Source organism: Chiloscyllium plagiosum, chromosome 23 (assembly GCF_004010195.1).
Source record: "Chiloscyllium plagiosum isolate BGI_BamShark_2017 chromosome 23, ASM401019v2, whole genome shotgun sequence".
In the NCBI taxonomy this organism is placed as follows: Eukaryota; Metazoa; Chordata; class Chondrichthyes; order Orectolobiformes; family Hemiscylliidae; genus Chiloscyllium; species Chiloscyllium plagiosum.
This window is the reverse complement of record NC_057732.1, coordinates 17054516-17080373: the sequence shown is the minus strand read 5'-3', so window position 1 is coordinate 17080373 and position 25858 is coordinate 17054516. Positions and strand designations below refer to the sequence as shown.

The following is a 25858-nucleotide window of genomic DNA, read 5'->3' as shown; positions in this document are numbered from 1 at the left end:
ATTGTGGGAAGAAACCAGAGCACCTGGAGGAAACCCATGCAGAACGGGGAGAATGCGCAAACTTCACACAAACATTCGCCCGAGGCAGGAATCAAATCCAGGTCCCTGAAGCTGTGAGGCAGCAGTGCTAACGACTGAGCCACCGTGATGCCCCCTACTAATGTTTTTACAAACATTTTGTGATTAATGCATGAGGATTCACAAATCCCTCTGCACCATGGCATTTCAGTCTTTCTCTATTTAAATAATCATCAGATCTTCTTCCTTCCAAAGTGCATAACCTCAGACTTTCCCACATTGTATTCCATCTGCCATGTTTTGGTCCACTCACTTAACCTATCCGTTACCCTCTGCAGACTCCTTGCGTCACCCTCATTACTTGCCTTCCAACCTACTTTTTATGTCATCTGCAAACATGGTTATAGTGAATTCATCACCCTCATCCAAGTCATTTATGTTGTCAATAAGTGCGGCCCCAGCATTGATCCCTATGCCACAATAATGGTCAGGTGATTACTGCAGCCATTTTAGGCCCATGTCCTTTTCAAAAACCATTATGGCTTCATATTAAAATCAGATAAGGCAAGCTGAAAATTGATCATCTATATCTTATCACTTCTATAACTAAAGTTTTAAAGAAGGTTTTCAAGAATGCTGTATTCAACAGTCAACTTGGCATGCTCTTTAATTCAGGAGAAAGTGAGGACTGCAGATGCTGGAGATCAGAGCTGAAAATGTATTGCTGGAAAAGCGCAGCAGGTCAGGCAGCATCCAAGGAACAGGAGAATCAACGTTTCGGGCATAAGCCCGAAAATTCGATTCTCCTGTTCCTTGGATGCTGCCTGACCTGCTGCGCTTTTCCAGCAACACATTTTCATGCTCTTTAATTCACTAATTCTTCAATTATACTTGTTTAGGGTTCTAGAGGAAACTATTAGATAGTTTTTTTTCTGGGAGATTTAAATTGACAAAGAGTTTACACTGAGGAAATTTCCATGAGTCTGAATAGTGCAATTATGCAAATAAGAGGCTTTAACCAACCCGAGATCTGCACTGTTAAAATCATTGAAAATGTGCATTTCGCAAAATAACTGTATACTGTCATTTCTTTATTATGATGTATAATTATTTGCTGTGTTACACATTTAAATGCTATAATACAACATGCTCAACTACCCTGTATTTCAAAACAAGTAAAATACCTGCATTTACTTTCTTCTAGGCATATTCGAGAAGGGGTGGAGCAGGGAGACATTGGTAGCTCAATGTCATGTTGTCTAATTGGCACTTTTGCATCTTTCTTCATATGTACTTGTGTGACTTTGTTTGGCCCATCTATGATTAAAAAAAAGTCATATTAGATATTGATTATCTCATCATTATTATGAACACAAAGAATTCAACTGGGTTTGTAAGGAAATTCATTTTAAAAAGTAATTCTGGAGTTATAGCCAATTAGGATATATGGATTGGATGTTATCAATGATAAGAAAAAAACAATAAGGCTTCACTGTGCTAGTATGCACTGCTGGATGCAGCCTGGCACTGCCATGTACCCTTGGTACTCCACTATTACATTCCTCTTTTCAAAAATTAGAGCCAATTGCACTTCCAAATTAAGTTCAACATTCCCTTCAGAAGCAGTCATTCGATTCCCTATTATACAGTTTATTCATCCCTTTAACTGTATTTCTCCCTCCTCCAATTTCTGCTTACATAAGTCTCTCTACCATGTTTGCACTACTGCATTGGGGAACATAAAGATTTCCAGAACCAAAGAAATGTTCATTTTGAATTTTGAAACAAGTATTTCCTTCAGTAGGTTTGAATATGGAGGTTTTAGTAAGAGAAAATTATTATTAATATTCTCAGTGACTGTCAACAAAAGAAGTGTTAGATTCAAGCTCTACTGTGAACTATTTGCTCCTGTCCCATTTTGGACTTGGTAAAAGTGGCAACCCTGTTTAAAAATTTGTCTCATTATCTCTTACGTTCACATTTTACTAAAGCAAAGGCAGAATTAGCCTCGAACATATTGATTAATGCTTCCCTACAAGGGAAGGTAGATTTTCATAACCAAAATATTTCTCAGGAAACTTGATATAATCACTGATCAGATCATATATGATAAAACAAATATTATATGTCCATGCATATAATTGATAAAAGATTCTTTTAAAGCACAATAAACTATTTTGAGGTGCCTCATAAAAATAAAAAAAGGTAGCATTAATGCATTGTAAATCCATGAATCCACAATTAACTAGCAGAAATCCTCTAAATATCTATGACCAAATGTTATATATGTTGTAAAAAGAATTATTTAAAACTCCATCTCATGCTAGTATACCCTCTTTATGCTACGTTTCTCCTGCTATACCATCCGATTCCTTTCAGCCCTCTTATACTCATTCCTATCCTGCCTTTCTTCCAATGGCATCCCCATCTCTTACAAAAGGAGATGGTGACAGCACTTCGGCTGACTCTACTTCAGGGAGTTTGAATTCTGCTGTTTCTTTCTTCATGGTTAGCAAACATTTGTCTGAAACAACACCTTACCAATTTGTCATGTATCTTGCCCTAGTAAAATCACATTTCATTTCCATTACTCATCTCTGTCCCAGTCAAAAATGGAACCAAAAACTAAACAACAGTGCTCTTGTGTCTTAAAATGTGATGTATTGCGATAAACAGAATTGCAGTTCAGTAATTCTTTTGAAACTTTTGACTCATTTCTTTCTGTAATTGTTTGCAACATTACGATATGCTGCCTGCTGTGACTGGTCAAAGGTATATTTTGATTGATATAAGATTCCAGTTATTGAGAGTTAAATCTTACTTGCTTGGCATCACACTGGTACTGAAATTCATATACCACACAACAAAAATGTGTGGTAGGCAACATCTTTTTGACTTGATGGCAACATTCTGTTACTGGAGAATACTACCTGTGTTCAAAACACAGCCTGAGATGGCTAGCTTCACCTGTATGCAGATGTTTCAGGGATCTCTCCCTTCCTGGTTGGACTAGGCACAGTTTGGGACCAAACATGGTGCCTTGTGGCCTTTTGCGCAATATTTAGTGAGGAGTGATGATTTGATCAAGATAGACGTTATCAAACAGGATAGGTTTGATACATCCATCTTGAAATAAGGGTTACCTGATGTGCAGGTGGCCAGGGTTTTAGTCATGAGGCTACCAATAAAGTTGACCATGCAAATTGGTCTTGACACTGCTTGCAAATTCCGGAATGCAATGTCCAACACTAGCTGTGATTTTCTTATGGGACAATGTTTCCTAAATAATTCAAACATTATAACAGAAAACAATTTAAGATTATCAGTCAGACTTGCATAGCTTTTCACTTAATAATTCTGGAAGCTACGTACATTCACACGTAGGACCCTGTTTGTCCAGGCAAAAGGCGTTTGTACACATTTCACCTTTTTCAAGGAAAAAGGATTATGAAGACTTGTAATCCCTACTGTACTCCCACATCAGCCAAGATTGAAAGTTAACAGATCCAGCTGCATCTCCATGACAACCAATTAGCTTATTTTCTCATGTTGTAGAAATTGGTGTTCCTTTTCAAAGTTTAGGTCTTAAATTGTAGTCCTGATGAAAAGTCTGACTTTGTTTAATAAAGGTTTGGTTGATCAGTGACAAATTGCTCTAAATTGCAAATACACAGCAGAAAAGTGTAAAATAATTAACTGTGTCAAGTTAATTGGGACCAACACAAGGGAAACCTAAACACAAATAGAAAGCGGTCATTAACACCAGTGTTTCACCGGAGGCTCACTGCTAATGTTACCTAGTATGGTGACGAAATGTCTGAAAATGAACCTTCCAGCTCAGCGAGCAAACTTACATTCAGAATCTCAACCTGAGCTACAAATCGTCTCGAAACTCACAAGCATATATGCTTCATTTGTAAGAAATAACAATCACCATTTCTTACCAATCTGTTCTTTCTTTGCAGCTATTCGGTTAACAATATGCAGAGTGAGGAGATCCCAGCTAACAGATGAATTCTGTTGAGGTGACAATGGTGCATCCTTTAGTTTAAATTTGGATTTAAGTTTCCTCTTCTCAAAAAACTCCTTTAAAAGATATTAAATACTCATCAATACAAACATTAACAAAAAAAACATGTTTTATTGAATAAATAATAATATGATGTCTGAAACTACATGAACAAGAGTCTTATTCTAGAATTTAGAAAATTAAGGGCTAAATTGATCAAAATTTTAAATATAGAACAGAGAAATAATAATAGGAGATTTTTTTAAAAACGTGGGAACCCGGGATGAGGGTGTTTGGCCTAAAAAAAAGTCTTTCAAAGGTGAAATTAAGAATATGCACATAAAAGAAATAGAAGTTTGCAATACTCTTGAATTCATTCTAGGTCAATTATTAATTTTAAAGGATTGGTGCTGGATCCACTGCTTTTTTATCATATATTCACGCCCAAATCATTTATATAAATGAGGCATAGTTGATGATGACACCAAAATTGATGGCATAGTGGACAAAGAAGGTTACCTCAGAGTACAAGTGGACCTTGATCAGATGGACTGACAGGCCAAAGATGGCAGATGGAGCTTAATTTAGATAAATGTGATGTGCTGCATTTTTGAAAGGCACATCAGGGCAGGACTTATACACTTAATGCCATAATTGATCCGTGTGTGTCTGATCCTGAACTACAACAGCAAACACACACAAAAGAAGATGCATTTTGACCCTGTTCACAAGGGCTACAACACACTGCAGCACTCCCGACCTGTGAAGAGAAGAACATCACTACAGAGTCTTCACCAAGGATAGTTATCCCCGCAACTTCATCCCAGATGCCTATCAGACAAACAATGCGCTGAGGACATGCCATGAGCCAACACGAGCCACGCTACTTTAAAGTAGATTAGATTCTCTACAGTATGGAAACAGGCTACTTGGCCCAACAAGTCCAGACCGACTTTCCAAAGAGTAAACCAGCCAGACCCATTCCCCTACCATATATTTAGCCCTGATTAATGAACCTAACATTATGAGCAATTTATGGAAACCTGATGAAGGGCTCCTGCCTGAAACGTCGATTTTCCTGCTACTCGGATGCTGCCTGACCTGCTGTGCATTTCCAGTACCAGTCTAATCTTGACTCTAATCTCCAGCATCTACAGTCCTCACTTTCACATAATTTACAAGATTCCATGCAAAGACTGCACAAAACACTTTGTAGGTCAAACAGGCAGACAACTAGCAATCCGCATCCATGAACATGAACTAGAAACTAAACACCATGGCCAGCTGTTCCTGTTAATCAACCACACAGATGACAAAGACCACAAATTTGACTGGAACAACACAATGATCATAGGACAAACTAAACAGAGGACAGCCAGAGAACTTCTAGAAGCATGACACTCATCCATGGACTCAACAATGAACACATAGACCTAGACCCAATATACCAGCCACTACAACCAACAACTGGAACTGGCGACTGGAAGCAGCAGGAACAGAACCAAATAAATTCCAGAAGACACAGTACAGCAGCGCTTCACAGGAGGCTCCAAAGAACTGAAGATGCCATATAGACAGGGTACAAAACGTCTGCAAATCAACTTCCTCAACAATGGCATCTGGCATCCGAGTGACAAATCTTTATGCAAACCTTAATGGAAAGATCTCTGTGAGTATTGCCAAACAAATATGGAGTGCAGGTTCATAGTTCCTTGAAAGTGGAGACATAGGTAGGCAGGATAGTGAAGAAGGCGTCTGATATGCTTGCCTTTAATGGTCAATGCATTGAGTACAGGAGTTGGGAGGTCATGTTGCGGCTGTACAGGACATTGGTTCATCTACTTTTGGAATTCTGTCTTCAATTCTGGTCTCCGAGCTATACGAAGAATATTGTGAAACTTGAAAGGGTTCCGAAAGGGTTGAAGGATTTGAGCTCTCGGGAGAGACTGAATAGGGTAGGGCTATTTTCCCTGGCATGTCGGAGGCTGAGGGTTGACTTTAAAGAAATTGATAAAATCATTAAGGGCATAAATAGGGTGAATACCCAAAGCTTTTTCCTCAGGGTAGAAACATCCAAAACTAGACGGTATAGGTTTAAGGTCAGAGGGAAAAGATTTAAAAGTGGTGGAGGCTGGTATAACTACAACTTTTAAAAGGCATCTGAATAGATACATGAATAGGAAGGATTTAGAGGAATAGGAGCCAAATGCTGGCAAATGAGTCTAGATTAATTGAGGATATCTGGTCGTCATTGACGACTTGGAAGGAACTTGTGGTAATTTACACACACAGTTTGAACAAATTATTTTCTCATGGTTTCAGTTTCATTACACAGATCATTTATTTGAATGTAACAATATTTATGTTATGTTAACAGATGATGTACAGCATTGTTATTCATGGTACAAAGCTTACACATAAATCTGGAAGTTTAAATACAATTACTGTGCTATTGGATAGGTAGGAGACCAAATCTTCTCAAAACCTGGTAGGAGACCAAGCTGTACATCTCTATGACTCGAAGTCACACCTCAGCCATAACTCTTTTGACTGGCAAAACCTGTTTAAAGAGCTTCTTTAATGGTTTGATTTTTTTAAAAATTATCTTTAGGATTTATTATCCATGCCTAAATCCCCAAGACAAGCTGGTGGTGAGCCATGTAATATAGGTTCACCCAAGTGCTGAAATGAAAAAAGATTCTGCTTTTTCACCCCACAACAATGAAAATAGCAATAGTTTCAAATCAGAATGGTGCTGAATCAGAAAAAAAATTAGCAAACGATAATATTTCCAAGCAAAAAACAGCAAAGAACTTCCATATTTCCATTTTTCTGCCCTTGTGATGTCATTCCCGATGAAGGGCTTTTGCCTGAAACGTCGATTTTCCTGTTCCTCGGATGCTGCCTGAACTGCTGTGCTTTTCCAGCACCACTCTAATCTAGAATCTGGTTTCCAGCATCTGCAGTCCTTGCTTTTACCTAGGTTGTACAGGTTGCAAGTTTTAAATGTACGATGAAAGAAGTGTTGGTGAGTTTCTATATTATAGATGGTTCCCACAATCGTGCATAAGAGACCATATGCTTAAGGTTGTGGTGAAGTGCCAACCAAGTGGGCTGTTTCATCCCATATGATGGTGACTTTTTTGAATTTTGTAGATATTTCCCTCAGTCAGGCAGTAGGAAGGTATTCTATCGCTACTATCTCTTACCTTGAAGATGATGGGCAGGCTTGAGGGTAATACAGGTGAGTTGTGCACCTCGAATTTCACAGTCTATGTATGTTTTCATTTGGTTGAACTGGTGAATGTCTGGTTATTGGCACTGGTATATTAATTTAGGAGTTCAACATAGTCATATTGTTGAACATCAAGGACAAATTAATAGGTGCTCTCTTGCTACACCTTATGATTTTAATGATTGCTGGTTTAACTAATACCTTAATTTTCTCCTACCTATACAATAGCACAGTAATTGCATTTACACATCCAGATTTATGAGCAAGTTTTGTACAGCAAATAATAATGCTGCACATCATCTGTTACCATATTCATTTCGTTACATTCAAATAAATGATCTGTGTAATAAAATGAAAGCACTGGGAAATAATTTGTTCAATTTGTGCAAACCACAAGTTACTTTCAATTCAGCTACTTATTAAGAAATCTCACAGCTGAAAATGTGTTGCTGGAAAAGCGCAGCACGTCAGGCAGCATCCAGGGAACAGGTGAATCGACGTTTCGGGCATAAGCCCTTCTTCAGGAATGAAGAAGGGCTTATGCCCGAAACGTCGATTCTCCTGTTCCCTGGATGCTGCCTGACCTGCTGCGCTTTTCCAGCAACACATTTTCAGCTCTGATCTCCAGCATCTGCAGACCTCACTTTCTCCTCAAAGAAATCTCACAGACAACCAAAAACTGAAACAATTACTTCAACTTTATTGCATGTTACAACCAAAGTAAGACCTTTTCAAGTGAGCAAGTTAAGCCTTACAACTCAACTTAGCTACCACCCAATTTACAGTAAAATTTAGCCGTGATTCCAACCAACAGCATTGCCTCTGGATGACCAGAGTTGGATCTTGATATAGTGTGGTTCTCTAGAGTTCTACAACTAAGAGAATTCAACTAAGTTGAATTTTTATAGGATTTTCTGTCTTGTGATTTTTCAGATGTGGCATTATTGACGATGCTTTAGATTGAATCATCCAATACATTGATTACAATTCTAAAGTCACCAGGTTTATAGCTTGCCTTCTTATGAGGACTGGCCTCCCTGTTCCTTGTGACATTCGGCGTTAATTCTCTCCTTTCTTCAAGGAAACAGCTTATTTTGCTTCAGCTCCTTCTTCCCAGACATGGGAAGCAGGTTCCTTCTAATTTGTGGGCGGCACGGGGGGGTGGCACAGTGGTTAGCACTGCTGCCTCACATCGCCGGAGACCCGGGTTCAATTCCCGCCTCAGGCGACTGACTGTGTGGAGTTTGCACATTCTCCCCGTGTCTGCGTGGGTTTCCTCCGGGTTCTCCGGTTTCCTCCCACAGTCCAAAGATGTGCAGGTCAAGTGAATTGGCCATGCTAAATTGCCCGCAGTGTTAGGTAAGGGGTAAATGTAGGGGTATGGGTGGGTTTCGCTTCGGCGGGGCGGTGTGGACTTGTTGGGCCGAAGGGCCTGTTTCCACACTGTAATGTAATCTAATTCCTTTATAACAGTTTCTCCTTGTCCCTTTCATCTCAGCAAACAATTTATCCCACAAAGATTTTGCTAATTCTTTCAAACCCTGAACAGTTACTGAAGTTCTGAAGTTTACAATATCATAAAGCTGTTTCTTGCAATATAAATCCAGAAAATACAGTATAACTATTATGGATATAATTGCACCGCAAAATACTACTTTGTGTATCCTCTCGACAAACTTAGTGACCCTCGGCAACAATGTGTTGTAGGATCCCAACAGTCTCTGGTCTCCGCTTAAGACTGCTATCATTAATACCTATAAGAACTTGGTCAGCTATTCAACCAGGAAACACCAAGACTGGTTTGATGAGAATGATCATGAGATCCAGGAACTACTAAGCCTGAATTTAAAACAACCACCACACTCGGAAAAGAAACGGTAGAGGTACAAAACTAAACCTGTAACATAAAGAACAGGTGGTGGGTGGAGAAAGCACTGCAGGCCCAATGAATGGCCGTCAATCATGACAAGCATGGATTCTTCTGTGCTGTTAAGACCAAATACAGACAAAATATCCAAGGCCTCACACCACTACTGGCCAATGACAGGGTGATTTTTATCAAAGATAAAGAAGCCATCAAAAAATGTTGGGGGGAAAGCACTTCAGAGACCTTCTCAAAAAGGGCATAGTCATTGATCCGAAAGTTCTTGAACACATCCTGCAGCGTTCTACGTGCCATGAGCTCAACAACATCCCAGACTTGCAAGAAGTAGAGAAGGCCGTCCACCAGCTTCAAAACAACAAAGCTGCTAAAACAAATGACATCCCTGCTAAATCTTTGAATTGCAAGAGGCAAGGAACTCCTGCTGCAGCGACATACCCATGTCTGCCTTATCTGGAAGGAGGACAGCATCCCAAAACAACCCTGAGATATTACAGTTGTGAGTATTTTCAAAAAAGGGAACACGTCCAACTGTGGTAACTAAAGGGGAATGTACCTGCTGTCAACCATTGGAAATGTCGACACCTAGGTCCTCCTCCCTGTGGCTAAGGAACTCCTCCTGGAGTCAGAATGTGGCTTTTAGCCATATATGGGCACAACAGACATGATTTTCACTGTGTGACAGCTTCAGAAGAATTGTAGAGAAAAGAACCCATCCCTGTACATGGCCTTCTTTGACCCTACAAAGACATTAAAAATATCAGTTGGGAAGCATTATGGAGAATCCTTCTAGCTTTGGTTGCATCATGAGGTTTGCCACCATCCTTCGCCTTCTCTACAATGACATGGAAGTCATGGTAATGACAAATGGCTCTACCATCAACCCATTCCCCGTTCAGACCAGTGTCAAGCAGGGCTGCTTCATCCCCCCCAAACTTTTCTCGTTCTACCTCAGGGCTGACAAGCTCCCCGCTGGAGTGGAGCTAATTTACAGAACCTGTGGGAAATTATTCAATCTCCACTGCCTTCAAGCCAAAGATGGGCACAATGGACACGATTCTTCACAGCTTCAGAAGAAATGTAGAGAAAATAATCTATCCCTATACATAGCAATCCAGGGTCATTGAGCTGTAGTATGAAGATGATGCTTGCGTATGCACAATTTCTGATGATGTACTTCAGACCATTATCAGTGCCTTTATAGAGGCTTACAAGAGCATGGGTCTCACCCTGAATATCCACAAGATGAAGGTGCTTCATCAACATGGCCTATCTTGTGGAAGAAACCCCATCATCAAGGTCCACGGGGAAGCCTGAGAGAATGTTGATCGCTTCCAATACCTCAGAAGTGTTCTGTCGGCCAATGAAGCTATTGAAGAAGAGATCCAGCATTGTGTTCAATGTGCTTGTGCAGCACTCAGCTGCCTGAGGAAAAGGGATTTTAAGAACAACATCGGATCTGACATCACGATCATGGAATGCCATGCTTTGGTAGTTACCACCCTTATATATGTCTCTGATACCTGTACTGTCTACAGCAGACACCTCAAGACACTGGAGCAGTACCAATGCTGCTTATGCAAGATCCTGCGAATCTGCTAAGAAAGACACACAAAACAAGCATTCTTGACCAGGCTAACATCCCCATCATCAAGGCACTGAGCATTCTTGATTGGCTACAATGGGCTGGGCACCTCAGTCACATGACAAACACCGAACTCGCCAAGCAGGTACTCTAGTCCCAGCTTTGAAATGACGGGTGAATCTCAGGTGGACAGAGGGAAGGATTTCAGTGATAGCCTCAAGGCCATACTGGCGAAGTGCAACATTCCCACAGACAGCTGGGCATCACTGGTCCAAGACTATCCAAGGTAGGAGCAGCATCCCGGAAAATGTTCAGCACCTCAAAACCTGCCATTGGGAAAAGAAAACAGAAGCCAAGCAAAACAGCAAAAGGAACATGTTGCCATTCCAATGCCCCACCACCCTTTCTCATGACCACCACCAAGCATAACAGAGCCTGTGATAGATGTAGCGATCTGTACAGCCACCTACGGAGAGTAGAACAGTCATTCCGGTCTGCAAGGGACCATAAATGGTGACTACTGGACTTTGCCGCAGGTTTATTGGACAAAGCATGATTGCAAATTAAATTTGAGCAATTTATCGTGTGATAATACAAAAAATTGTATTACTCATTAATAGGCAGATATCAACACAAATGCAGAGACAAAAAGGGAGTATTTATGAACACCAGTTGCTAGTTTGGTTTCTTTAATACACTTGAATATAACCTCCTCCTTCTGTAATATAGTCATTTCAAGACCACATTTGAAATGTTTCCAGTGATTTTAGAAGATAACAATTTCTATTTCAATATTTTTATTGCAGAACAGAAACATGGACCATACACTACTTGTTCCATTACCTCTGCCTGCTTGTCTATTCTTCCATGTTCCATGTGTTAACTTCCTTGGTATTATTGGTGCCTCTGAATCAGAAACATGAGGCTTAAAATGCCTTAGTAGACTTTTATTTTCTTTAAATTGATTAATTGGGTACAGTCATTACTGCGAAGACCAGCATTTATTGCTTATTTCCCACTATCTTTCGTAAAGGTGATCGTCAGCTGCCTTCTTGAAGAGCAGTCCATATGATGAAGCTTCTTTCTCAGGGTTGTTGAGGGGGAGAAACCCAGTCTGAACAAGGGTCACTGGACCCAGACTTCCATAGATGTTGACAGATCTGTTGAGATTTTTCAGCAATTTCTGTTTCTGTTATGGAGGGAGTTCCAGGATGTATCACAATTCTAATTTAGAATTAGAATGGTGATGAACAACGAGCTCTTATAGATAGTTCTGTTCATATATGTTACAACATGGCAGTGAACTCTTCTGTTAATTAAACCAAACACCCAGAAAAGTTCAACTTGCCTCATAATCTATTAAAATATGAGTGACAGAGAACATGCAAATTCCATTATTTAAGGAAAATAATATCAATTTACTCTTTAACTCTAAAAGTGAACATTTACCAATGAGTCACAACGCTAACCCCACTCCCTTTCTCTTAACTGCTTATTAGATTAGATTCCCTACAATGTGGAAACAGGCCCTTCAGCCCAACAAGTCCACACTGACCCCGTTAAGTGTAACCCGTCTAGACTCAATTTCCCTCTGACTAATGCACCTAATACTATGGGCAATTTAGCATGGCCAATTCGCCTGACCTGCACATTTTTGTACTGTGGGAGAAAACCGGAGCACCCGGAGGAAACCCACGCAGACACGGGGAGAACGTGCAAATTCCACACAGACAGTCTGCCCGAGGCTGGAATTGAACATGGGACGCTGGTGCTGTGAGGCAGTAGTGCTAACTGCTGAGCCACCGTGCCGCCCCATTACCTGCCTCTAACTCCATAACAATATGCTCTTCCAAATAAGGCACTTACTAAAATTACATCAACCTAATTTCAACACCACACAATCGCAGTCTTCTTCTGTTTTCACTCTTCTGGCTGCTGATTTCCCTGGGTATCGTCTTTCTTTTTTACTGTGAATATGTTTCAAATGAAAACCGCCCCATTACCTGCCTCTAACTCCATAACAATATGCTCTTCCAAATAAGGCACTTACTAAAATTACATCAACCTAATTTCAACACCACACAATCGCAGTCTTCTTCTGTTTTCACTCTTCTGGTTGCTGATTTCCCTGGGTATCGTCTTTCTTTTTTACCGTGAATATGTTTCAAATGAAAATGTACCTTTAATAAAAAGTGTTTCCTAAATTCTTAGATCTGTGTTGAAGGCAGTTGCTCTGTCCAGTTTTCAAAATGTTTGCATTTTAATATCCCCAACATTAGATTGTCTCATTGATTTGATGTTGGCAAAACAATAAATTCAAACTTGATCGGGTTTTAGTATCCTGGGGCATAATTTAAACCAATTGGTTAAATTTGAATTGTCAAGGCAGCAACCAACTTAGGTATCCATTTCATAGTCAAGTATTATATGTTTTCAATTTTCCAGTACACTTAAACAGCCATCTAGTCATATCACAGGTACTTGTAAGCTCTCAGTTCCGAGCAGCATTCACTCTCCCTTAAAAGGTACAGTACATGTCTTCAACATCATAAGACATGTTAATGCTGCTCCGAATCTTCCAGTGATAGAAGGCAGGTGTTGCAGCATGTAATCACTCACTTTAGATCACAAATAAAGAAGAATACTGCACTGTCAGATATGCCATACTTCAAATAAAATATTAAACTAAGGCCTTGACAGTTAGGTCAGATAAATGTAAAAGATCAAATTGTACTATTCCAAAAAGTGTATGAAGCATGGCCATTGCTTTGTCCAAAATTCTTACCTCAATCAATGCAACAAAAAGATGTGGTAATTTATTTGTTATTCACTCACAAGTAATCCATTGTTGAAAATTTTTTGAATATGTAATGTCGATGCTATATAAATGTAATTCCTTCCTATTTCTCCATTCTTGAGTCCATATTCTTTGTTCCTTCCCAATTTCTCTTTCTTTTACACTTACCTGTGCCTATCTTATTTTCCACAATTTCTTCTTTCTTGCTTTTGATGTTTCTTTCCTCATTCCTTTGTATACATTCATGTTCACACTTTTCATTTCTTTTTCTTTTTTTCCCTCCTTTGGATATTCATAAATCAAACTGCCACAATGATAATAACAATTCGGAAACAAAGTAGCTACTAATGTGTGACTGCAATATTTGGTTCTCCACATTCTTTAAAAGACCTCCAACTACACTTAGTGGCAATTCAGTGCACTATTCACTGTGGAAGATGAAGTAGAAGTTCAACCATACAGCATCTACAGAATCTAGATCTCAATAAAGAAGAATGTATCATGCAAAAGAATCAGACAAGGAGACACAATCCAATTTTCCTGTCCATCTTATTGAAGGTCCAAAAACCAGTTGCTACAAGGTCTTGAAAGTTCTACAGGTTATACCCTCTCATTATTACAGTTTGTTCATTTCACGCTTAAGAAGGCACCACTGCCAAGATACAATGTAGTTTCATAAACATTGGCACATTTATACCTTTAGAAACCTTAATATCTCAAAGTGACTTTAACGCAATGAGATGTATGATGCACTGTCAGGCGGTGGGATGAATTTCCATCATGAACTCAGAAATTACACGTTGTGCAATTTCACAATGTCATGATTATGAGTTCAGAATGAAGTCATGCACACCTTTGTTTCACCCCTCGTCAATTTGAGTTAATGTCAATAGACATCCTTGTACTACTGGAAACCTGTTGGGCTCATACCAGTAGCAAGCTCACCACAGAACATGACTTTAGAAACAAGCTGTCATCCATTCATGTCATATGACTCAGTCAACCGAGCCACCATCCACTCAAGAGGGCAAAAAAACCCTGCACATTGGTGCTCCTCCATATTTAGTACCTCTTTATCAGGAGTTGTTCAACATTCATCTGAGAAAATGTAAGTGGAAGCTGTTAATCTACTTTTCTTGACTTGCGTAAGTTAACCATGCTTCAGTACTGGATAGGAGATTGCAGAAAACAGGGTATACATGGAGCTTTGTATTTTTGGTTTAGTGTACTGTTGATCCATGCTTCCCAACTTTAATATGACAGCTGCAGCCTTCGCAATCCTGGTGCTGATTTCATCATCCCTTGATGGTAATTGTTGATCCAAAATATATCAAGGTATTGATGACTCCCAGAATTCGGTTGATGATTTTGGGGAGGATGGAACTTCTACACCTGAACCATAAGTTTGGTCATCCTGACACTGTCAATCCAAACACACAATTTGCAAGCCTGGCAGGAGCAATCTACAAGTTGTTGCAAGTGAATCTCATTATAAGATGCCAACATGGCATTATCCAGAAAAAGAAACACAAATTACATATTTTGGTCATGGCACCAGTGTAGTCATAGAGTCACAGAGAGGTACAATACAGAAACAGACCTTATGATCCAACTCGTCCATACTGACTAGATTTCCTAAATTAATCTAATCCCATTTGTCAGCATTTCGCCCATATCTATGTAAACCAGTCAAGCTTGCGAGCAGCTCTGGAATAAAAATAGGTGTTCTCACTTGAATTTCCAACAGCACATAATAACCAAAGAGAGTTAGTATACCATTCCAGACCAAGTCATCCAGTATCCATTATGGACAGAACTTAGGAGGCTTTAATAAAACTGGGATATCACACTGAAGTGTTCATGATACAAATACATAAATCATTCATGCATTCAAACTCCACTTGAATGTATTGTTTTTGTTGGGAGCTTGTAAGACTGTCAATCACACAACCATTCAATCTTCACTTGTAAAAAATACATTCCTCATTAATATTCATAAGTCATTCAAAATAACCAAATAACCATTCAAAATACTTTAATCTTAACTTTGTCAAAGAATGCTTACAGCAATACTTAAAATACATAGAGCCGGTGAATTTGTCTGTGAAATTCCCAAAACACCAGTAACGTTCAAAGACATGACAATTAAACTGAATAAAACTGTCTCCTACAGTAGAACTATTAGAATCTCAGAAGAGCTATTCCTGCAACTGAAGACAGGTACTCTCCTGTATTTCCTGCTAATATGCTCATGTTAAACATGGCTGCCAATGCCAGGTTAATGGGGCCTCCAAATCAAGGAAACTGAGTCATCTATACTGGAGGTAGTGAGGCCAGATGCTGCAAGTGGCGAGTTGGATAATTAGGACTAGATGTAAGGTTGGGAGAGTGAGCTTGCCAGGCTTTTTTTGATGGGGGAATCAAGGAGATGCAAAGGGGATGAGAATCTGCAAACAGGATAACATTTATACAAACATGAAAGAGTAGCTGCAAAGAAAAAAAGATATTTCAGTACCACACCTACACACTGATGAATCATGCAATTTCTGAATAATGTGTTTAGTAATACATCAATGGTCACCTGTCCTTAAATTCCACTGACTCTTACCTTTTGTTGCTTTTTCTGTTGCTTCAGCTTGATTCTATTTCTGTGATAAAATAAGAATATGAAATTGTTTCTAATCAATCTGTTAATGTATTAGTCATTTCAGCCATGAGTAGGAACTCACTCCAGCAGCAAAAACAAATTAGTGAAATAATATAGCTTTAATAATATGTACTTTTCTTAGGATTATTTGAGAGGCTGAATATTTAAGGATTCTTATGGCATGTTCCTGAGCTGGTCAGATCAGAAAGATCAGAGCTCTGAACTCTAATCTGTGACAGAAAAGATGCTCTTGTGTTTCTACTACAGTTTATTTCATGATCTGAGGCAGTCACAAATTAATTTACAATCAATTAAATACTTCTGAAGTATAGTCACTGTTGTAATATAGGAAATACTGGGGCTAAATTGCATACAGCAACATCCCTAAAACAGAGCTATGATCAGAGTCTTTAAGTACTGGTTGTGGGTTCTAGTTGTGGGATACATGTTGGCCAGCACTGTATTGTCAGATACCAGCACTCCACTATGCTATGTGGTATGATTGTGCATACTGCAATCACCCTGTGATGCCATGTACCATAACTACTTGTGATGTCATGGATAGACTTTCAGCTACAATTTGTTTTTATTAGTTTTAGTCCAAGTTGTTGATGCCAAATGGGGAAGGATTCCCACATAATGTTTTTAGTAGAAGGTGGGCTCAGTCTTGATAAACAACACAATTATAGTACTTAATCATTAGTTACATTAAATTTGAGCTACATAAGAGTCCATTATAAGACCTCAGTCTAATATGCAACTTAAAGAAAACTTAACAACTGAAGCAAATTAAAAGTTGGTTAGCTCCTTCTCGGAACAGTCCTTAATATCATATTGGGCAAAGCTTACCTCAATGACAGTTCAACTCAAATTTCAGGTTTCTCTACCCTTAAATAAGGGATGAGGAAAAAAAAGGTCCATAAATTTTGCTTGACCATTGATAAGTACAGGTTGTTCTGCTATGACATATGTTTTGTTAATGTGAATTCATTGTAACATGATTGACAAATTGGGGATATGGTTTCTAAACCACATTTTAAAACGTGTGTTGGATGTAACGCAGTTACATCATCCAACATTTTACATGCTGTTTCTAAAGCACAAATTTTCTATAATGCAGGATTGCATATGAGCACAGCCATTGCGTAACAGAAGAACTACCTGTACTCAAAAGGTCAGATGGAATGCCTTTCACAATAAAATAACTTACTCGCCAAGATTGGGTCAATGGCATTGGATAGCAAGTTGAGGGGTGACCATTTAGGAAGCCAATTCTAGGAGAAAAGCTTTCAATCTGGATCTCGGCAAGTTTTGGTACTCCCAGTGTCAGGGATCCCGACCTTAAAACCAGGGAGAAAATGAGGACTGCAGATACTGGAGATCAACGTCGAAGAGTGTGGTATGGGAAAAGCACAGCCAGTCAGGCAGCATCCAAAGCACAGAAGAGTCATCTGGAAAGCTTATGCTCGAAACATTGACTCTCCTGCTCCTTGGATGCTGACCGGCTGTGCTTTTCCTGCACCACACTCTTTGACTTAAAACCAGGGAGGCAACTGTAGGTCATTTCCCCTGTCCTTCAAACTTCCAGCACCAATTATCTGGTTACAGAACAGACCAGCAGAAAATAAGTTCATGTTAGGGAGGAAGGACTGTAAATTTACACCCTTAAGATTGAGAGCCGAGGGAGTGTAGTGGAATTTGGAGAGCAGAAGCTGCATACTGAACCAAAGGCCTACACTCATCTTTTTCCAGCACTCTTTTTCTCCTTACTGACATGCTCTTAATGCAGTCTGGTAAGTATTGTACCATTAAACACAATTTCACGTAAGCTCAAATTGAAGTGATATTTTTCATGTCAGCATTCTAACACATTTTTCTTCATATTCAATGAGAAGCCAGAGCTTCCAATAGGACAGAAGGTAGAAACACATCTACCCTCACTCATTAGGTGTTATTTAATTGAAGTAACAGGGTCTATTTAATACTGTTTACAATTGATCAGGTACATAAAGTGTGAGATTGATAGATTTGTTGCTAATGCAAGGTACTAAGGGATACAGGGCAAATGTATGCATATCGAATTACATTTCAGATCTGACATGATCTCACTGAATAGTAGAACAGGCCAGAAAAACTGCTTGTGTTGCTACTGTTCATTGTCTCCCTGTTTCATTCCTTCCCATCTCTAATAAGTTTTGTTAACCTTCTTCACCCTGCACCTACTCTTCAATATTCCCCCTCCTTCTTTACTTGCTTCCTTATTCTCACATATCCTCCACTTTCCTCCTTCTTCTATTCCTTCTCCCTACACCCTTTCAGCTTTCCAATGATCCTTTTCTCTCACCTTCCACATCTGTTCCTTTTACCAGCTCAAACACCTGTACCTTTCCTCCTGCACCCCCTTTCTTCTCTCTATTCCTTTCCTTCCTTCCCTTCAAACTTCCTACAACTATTATCCTCTTTGCCTTGCCCATCACCTATTCCTTTTCGCTCCAATTACATTCCCTCCATTTTTTATCCTTTTTCTCCCCAATAGCGTTTTACACTCCCACTATTCTCCGCACACCCAATCTCCTCCCTACTCTATCATTTCTCTATCTGTTCCTTCAGTTCTTCCATTTTCACTCCCCTGCTTCCTTCTCCCTAATATCCACTTGTTCATATACTCCCACCCATTACCCCCTCAATTTTCTTCTGCCACAAGCATCTCTCTCGTCACTCTCATGTTCATTACTCACTTCCTCACTCCTTCCCCTTAATTGGCCTACTTCCTCGTTCCTCCCTCTCCATTCGCCAACATTTTTGTTCTATCCCCTTCCTTCCTCATCTCCCCACTCCCCTATTATATCCCCCCATATTCACTCATCATGCTCTTCCTTCACTATCCTCTCATTGACCAATTGCAGCACACTTCCACTTCTCCTATTTATTTCCCCGCCCCCACCTTTCATCCCTCGCTTGCACTGCCTTGTCCTTTCCCAACACATTTCTCCACCCTGTCACTTCTTCGTCCTCCATTCCCGTCTTCACAGTTTCAAATGTTGGAACTGCCATCGGCCACTCACCGAACCCCCCCAACCCAATTCATGGCGGCGGCTTCACTCTCGCTTTGCCGCTGAGCCAAGGACGAAGGGGCTTCCCCACTCCGCCAACGAGGCGGCGCGAGGACTGGGCGACCGTTAGAAGCGCGAGTCTGGTGCTCGAGCCCGAATTTTACCCATTCCGCACCTCCCACCCCAGAGGTAATCAAACCCCAATTACCCAAACTCACGGGTGACCGAATGTCAAATCCTGCCACCCCCTCAAATTGCCCCCACTTTCCACAGGTTATAAAATCAAAATGACAGTCCCACCCCAAAAAAAGATATTCAAATCCCAATTATACCATCTCCTTAATCAAGGTCCAAATTACACAGCCCCACCCTGAAAAATAATCAGACTACAATTATACCATCTGCATAATCAAATCCTAATTTTACATACAATCCCAGTAATGGAAAAATTGAGGACTGGAGATCAGAGTCCAGAGTGTGGTGCTGGAAAAGTACAGCAGGTCAGGCAGCATCCGAGGAACAGGGGAATCGATGTTTCAGGCATAAGTCCTTCATCCTGATTCTCCGACTCCTCAGATGGAAAGAGGCCCTTTGGCCCATTGTGTCGACAGCACTCAAAACATCCAGCCAATCCAATCCCACATTTCAGCACCTGGGTCATAATCTTGTATGCCATGGCATTTCAAGTGTTCAGCTAAAGTGTCTTTAAATGTCTTAAAGATTTCCACCTTAACTATTCTTTATAAGCAGTGACCTCCAGATACCCACAATCCACTAGGCAATTTTCTTCAAATTCCCGTTCCTTGTCTTGAAGCCCCCTTTGTTATTGAGCTCTCTACTAGGGGGAAAGTTTCTTCCTATGTCAGAACTTTGTACACCTCAGGCATATTCCACCCCTACCGCAACCCCCCATCCCACCTCCCCCCCTCCCCCCATGCCTTCTCTGTTCCAAGAAAATCAATCCTACTCTATCTAGTCTCTCTCAATAGCTGAATTTAGGCAACACCCTCATGCATCTCTTCAGTACCTGCTTTAGTGTAATCACATCCTTTATATAGATATTTTCTGATCAATCTCTTCAATGATATGATATACCTCTGGAGCAGATGGGATTTGAATTGAGGCCTCCTGGCCCAGAGGCTGGGGCATTAACACTCCACCACAATAGCCCCCACATTCTTCTTATAAATATTTGCCTAAACAACTTATTCAGAGATGTTATTAAATACATCTACAGCATGTGAAACTTGAACCTATGCCTCCAGACCCAGAGGTACAGACATTATCACTGCACCAGAACAACCCCACATCCTTCCTGTTAGCGTGGCGATCATAACTGCAGCCATAGCCTAACTAATGTTTTTACAGGTTCATCATAACTCCTTGCTTATTTAGGAGTTATGATGAACCTGTAACAAAGGCAAGTATCTCATATGCCTTCTTAATCAACTTATCTATCTGTCCACCTGCCTTCAAGAATCTATGGACATGTACACCAAGGTCCCTCTGATTTTCTGTACCTTCAGACATGAATTGTCCCCAATATGTATCAAAACCCAAATTCTCCTTCTGCAGGGAACCAAGCCCCAATTCGCTTACATACATAATCATACCTCATTATCCTTCTCTATGAAGCAAACCCATGTGTTCCCCACACCACAGATATTCAAACCCCAATACTGTATACCCACCTCCACATGCAATCAATCCCTACTTATGCTGCACAAGTAACTAAAGTTAATACTAAATCCCCCATAGTAAATCTGGTACAGGAAAGAAAACTGAACCAACTCTTCTCACTGATGAAGGCAAACAAATTAATATGTTTCTTAGTGTGAGACATGTAAATAAGTACAAGTCAATATCCCTCACTGTGGGACTAGTAAGAAGAAAATAAAAACGAATACCTTTTATGACAGGTAGGTATGGAAATTAAAAATAAATACACTTTCACTGTGAGGGAGGCAAGTCATTTGAGTAACCCTTAATATTGTACATATAAGAAAATAAAATATCCTTTAATGTGATAGATGTAAGGAAAATGAAAACCACATCCACAAGTATGGAACTGAAACCATGCACTCCTCATTTGCTACAGGCAAGGGATTTTAATTGAGCATCAGTCACTGTGCTACAGGTAAAAAAATTGGGAACCTACACTCTCTGCTGTGGGAAAGGTAAAGGATTTTAACACAACAACACTTAATTTGACAGTGTTAAGGAAATGTAATTCTGGCATATCATGCTCTCAAATGGGAAATGTAAACATTTCAAACCCACTATTTCTGATCCCACTATTCAAATATTCAGGAATTTTGTAGCTCAAGCTTTGGAGCATTGTGAACTCATACTTATATTCATACAATAAAATCACTATTTGTAAGTGTTAGTAAAGAGTTATGAATGAATGACCGGGATCCCGGTATTAATAGTGAGCTGGTAAAGAACCTAAAACATGATATCTCACAAGATAGACCTTCCATTGTCACAAACTATAGTTGTGTTTGAAAGTTGTTGCTGCTGAATACTTTTCCTTTTCATTTACTAGCATTGGGCATCTTTGCCCAATAGAGCAGATATTGGAGAAAACCTTATCCTCTGAAATGGATTTGTTTTGTTGTCCCTGCGTTTTCATGGGGAGTTAGTGGTGCAACAGTAAAGTCACTGGGTCAGCATTCCAAGCTAATATTCTGGGGACATGGGTTAAAACTGCACCATGACAACATATGAAACTAATCATTGTATGCAGTGGTAATGTCCCTACCTCTGACCTAGAAAATCCAGGATCATTTCCTCTGTGTCATAAGAAACCTGTTCAGCTTATGATGTAGTATTAGAGTCTGGTGGTTTAATGGTAATGTCACAGCAGACAGTCTGGGTTTAAGATACATCTACTGTAGAGGTGTGTCATAGTATGTCTGAACAGGTTGATAAAACAACTCAATCTGAAATTAAATGTTAACTTGAGCACAACAATGCAACTAATGTCATTAAAAAAAATCTGGTTCACTATCGCCCTTAGGGAAGGAGGTATGTTTGCCTCATTTAGTTTAGCCTACATGTGTCTTCAGGCCCACAGCAATATGGTTAACTCGTAACTGCCCTCTGCCAATTAGGGATTGACAGTAAATGCTGAAATAATCAGTGATGAATTAACTTTGTAAAATGATCTGCTGTTGCACATTTGTAAAGTATGAAGCATAATTATCAAAATTAAAATCAAATTATCTGTCTGTAAGGTCTCACCAAAGTGAGAGTATGCGAGTTGATGCCTGTCATGCATGAGTCCTATGAAAGTGCACCTTCAGAAAATGTGGCTTTATTGAGAAAACATCATTCCAAATCTCCAATCTTGTCAGAGATAAAACCTGTGACTGCTAAGGTTGCAAACAAATATGAAGGTGGTCATGCATCACTTGATGTTGAAGCCAAGTTAGCAGGCCTAAACATTGTATTACTTTGTCACTAATAACTAATTTGTCAGCAGGTAGCTGGAAGCTGCCAGTTTCCCACTTCACACAGCAAAAATGTCAAAACTCTACTAATCCTTAGCACTGCCTCCTCTCCATTTATTAACGGGGAAATATTGTTCATCTTCTCCATATTGTTCAGTGGTGTTTTTCAACAACAAGGGCAAAAACAAACCTAAGAGTAAATATAAATTGTCTTCACTCAATGGGGAAGTCCAATTGATGAGGTTGATTGTTAAGTGAGGTATGAAATTGCGTATGGATCAGGGTGAGTTCGAATAATGGGTGGATAGATGAAGTGCACCAATAGTGAAACACACAACTCTGAAATGAGTATGATGAGCATGTGAAAGAGTCGGGTGAAAAAAGCCGAGGGTTGATTCGCACAAGAAAATACAGATGAACGTGCAACTTTCCTCAACATTCCTGATTTAGATTGATCAAAGATAGGAGAGATGATGGCTTTGAGATATCGTTGCTAGACTATTAATCCAAAGGCTCAGATAATGTTCTTTCTTCATAGCTGAATTGCTTTGGCCCAGGTAATATCCTGGTGAATCTCTCCTGCATTCTCTAGTGCAATTTCATCCTTCTTATAATGTGGCAACTAGAACTGCACACAGTATTCCAGTTGGGGCCTAACTAATTTTTGACATATAGCTCCATTATATCTTGTTTGCTCGTTGTATTCAATGCCTTGACTAATAAAAACAAGTATCTCATATGATTTCTTAAGCATTTTATTTATGTGCCTGCTGCCTTCGAGGATCCATGGACTTGCATAGAGTCATACAGATATACAGCATGGAAACAGACTCTTCGGTCCAACTTATCCATGCTGAACAGATATCCTAAATAAATCTAGTCTCATTTGCCAACATTTGGCCCTTATCCCTCTAAACTCTTCCTATTTATATACCCATCCAGATGCCCTTTAAATATTGTATCAGCCTCCAGCACTTCCTCTGGCAGCTCATTCCATACACACACCACCCTCTGAGTGAAAACCATATTGCTCTGAGTGAAAGTGGCTGTTTAGATCCCTTCTAAAGTTTTCCCCTCGCACCTTAAACTTATGCTATCTCGTTTGGGACTCCCCCAACCCTGGTAAAAGAACTTGTTTATTTATCCTATCCATATCCTTAATAATTTTAGAAACCTTTCTAAGATCACCGATCAACCTCCTATGCTGGAGGGAAATTAGTCCCAACCTGTATATATAGCTCGAACCTTCCAACCCTGACAACATCCTTGTAAATTTTTTCTGAACCCTTTTGAGTTTCACAACATCTCTTCTATAGGGAGAAACCAGCATTGCATACAGTATTGGCCTAACCAATGTCTGTACATCCACAAAATTACTTCCCAACTTTTATACTCAATGCACTAACTAATAAAGGCAAGCAAACCAAACACATTCTGTACTGTCCTATCTTCCTGTGATCCCACTTTCAAGGAACTATGAATTTGCACTCCAAGGTCACTCTGTTCAGCAACACTCCCCAGAACCTTACTATTAAGTGTATAAGTCCCACCCTGATTTGCCTTTCCAAAATGCAGCATGCACATTTATCTAAATTAAACTACAACTGTCTCTCCTTGGCCCATTTGATCAAGATCTTGTTGTACTCTGAATTAACCTTCTTTGCTGTCCACTACATTTTCAATTTTGGTGTCAACTGCAAACTTATTAACTATACCTCCTATGTTCACATTCAAATCATTTATATAAATGATAAAAGGCAGTGCACACTGCACTGATCCTTGTGGCAGACTGCTGGTCACAGGCCTCCAATCTGAAAAGCAACCCTCCACCACCACCCTCTGTCCGAACTAGTTTTGTATTCAAACAGTTTGCTCTTCCTCTATTCCATATGATCTAACCTTGCTAACCAGTCTAACATGAGGAACCTTGTTGAACATCTTACTGCAATCCATATAGATCACATCCACCGCTCTGCCCTCATGAATCCTCTGTTACTTCTTCAAAAAGGGTGGCACAGTGGCTCAATAGTTAGCACTGCTGCCTCACAGCACCAGGGACCAGCCCCTGGCAACTGTCAGCATGGAATTTGCACATTATCCCCATGTCTGCACGGGTTTCCTCTGGGTGCTCCGGTTTCCTCCCATGATGTGCAGGATAGGTGAATTGGCCATTGTGTTCAGTGATGTGTAGGTTAAGTGCATTAGTCAGGGGTGATTGCAGAGAAATGGGTTTAGGTGGGGTAGTCTTCGGAGGGTCGGTGTAGACTTGTTGGGCCGAAGGGCCTGTTTCCACATTGTGGGGATTCTATAATACTTTTATGAAAAAACTCAATCAAGTTAGTGAGATGTGATTTCCTACACACAAAGCCATGTTGGCTCTTCCTAATCAGTCCTTACCATTCCAAATACATGTAAACCTTGTCCCTTAAGATTCCCTCCAACAACTTGCCCACCACCAATGTCAGGTTCAATCTGTGGTTTCCTGGCTTTTAATCCAAGATGGAGAATGAAATTAAAAGAAACTGGCTTTAAGAGCTACTCATTTTTTGAGGTATTTTCAGTGTTGGAACTGATTTCCTCGAACTCTTAGAGCAGTAAATACTCTTTTATAAGCTGTTGCATGGTTTTGGAACTTTTGGGGGGAGGGGGAATGTCAAAACAAGGGCATTTTTAAAAGTAGGAAGGGAGACAAAGACGGTTCAAACACAGAAAGAGACTTACACTGCTGTCTGACCCAGCAGTGAATCCACATAAATGCTGTTCTGCTGTTTAGTTTCAAGTATCTTTGGACATCGATCGTTCTACATATGAGGATCACTTTGATTCTCTTGTACTTCCCTTGCCAAGTTAGTCCTCCCAAAATACATTCCTCACACATCTTCAGGATTTAATTCCGTTTGCCACTGTTCAGTTCATCTGACCTGGCTGTCTATATTGTTCTCTGGTCTAAGGCATTTTTGATGATGATGATTAATTTTTGACCAAGTCTCCAACATTCATGTCTAGATCAGTAATGTACACTTACACCACAAGACCCAACGTTGAACTCTGTCGTGTACCAGTGGACACAGGCTTCTAGTCACAAAAAAACCTTTCAAATATTACTCACTGCTTCCTGCCACCAAAGAGCCATTCAATGATCCAGAATGCCCTCGATCCCATTGGCTAATATCGTGG

General features: G+C 39.9%; 1 protein-coding gene across 1 annotated transcript; it reads right to left on the bottom strand.

Moving 5' to 3' along the window:
* Window positions 1-375: 375 nt before the first annotated feature.
* LOC122561452 (uncharacterized protein C12orf40-like) lies at window positions 376-25858 on the bottom strand. The gene is made up of 5 exons (XM_043713196.1): window positions 25791-25858; window positions 16135-16174; window positions 3963-4104; window positions 1213-1335; window positions 376-488 (listed from the first exon to the last, which is right to left on the bottom strand). The coding sequence occupies exons 1-5, from the start codon at window positions 25841-25843 to the stop codon at window positions 376-378; spliced, it is 471 nt and encodes a 156-aa protein (XP_043569131.1). The 5' UTR covers window positions 25844-25858.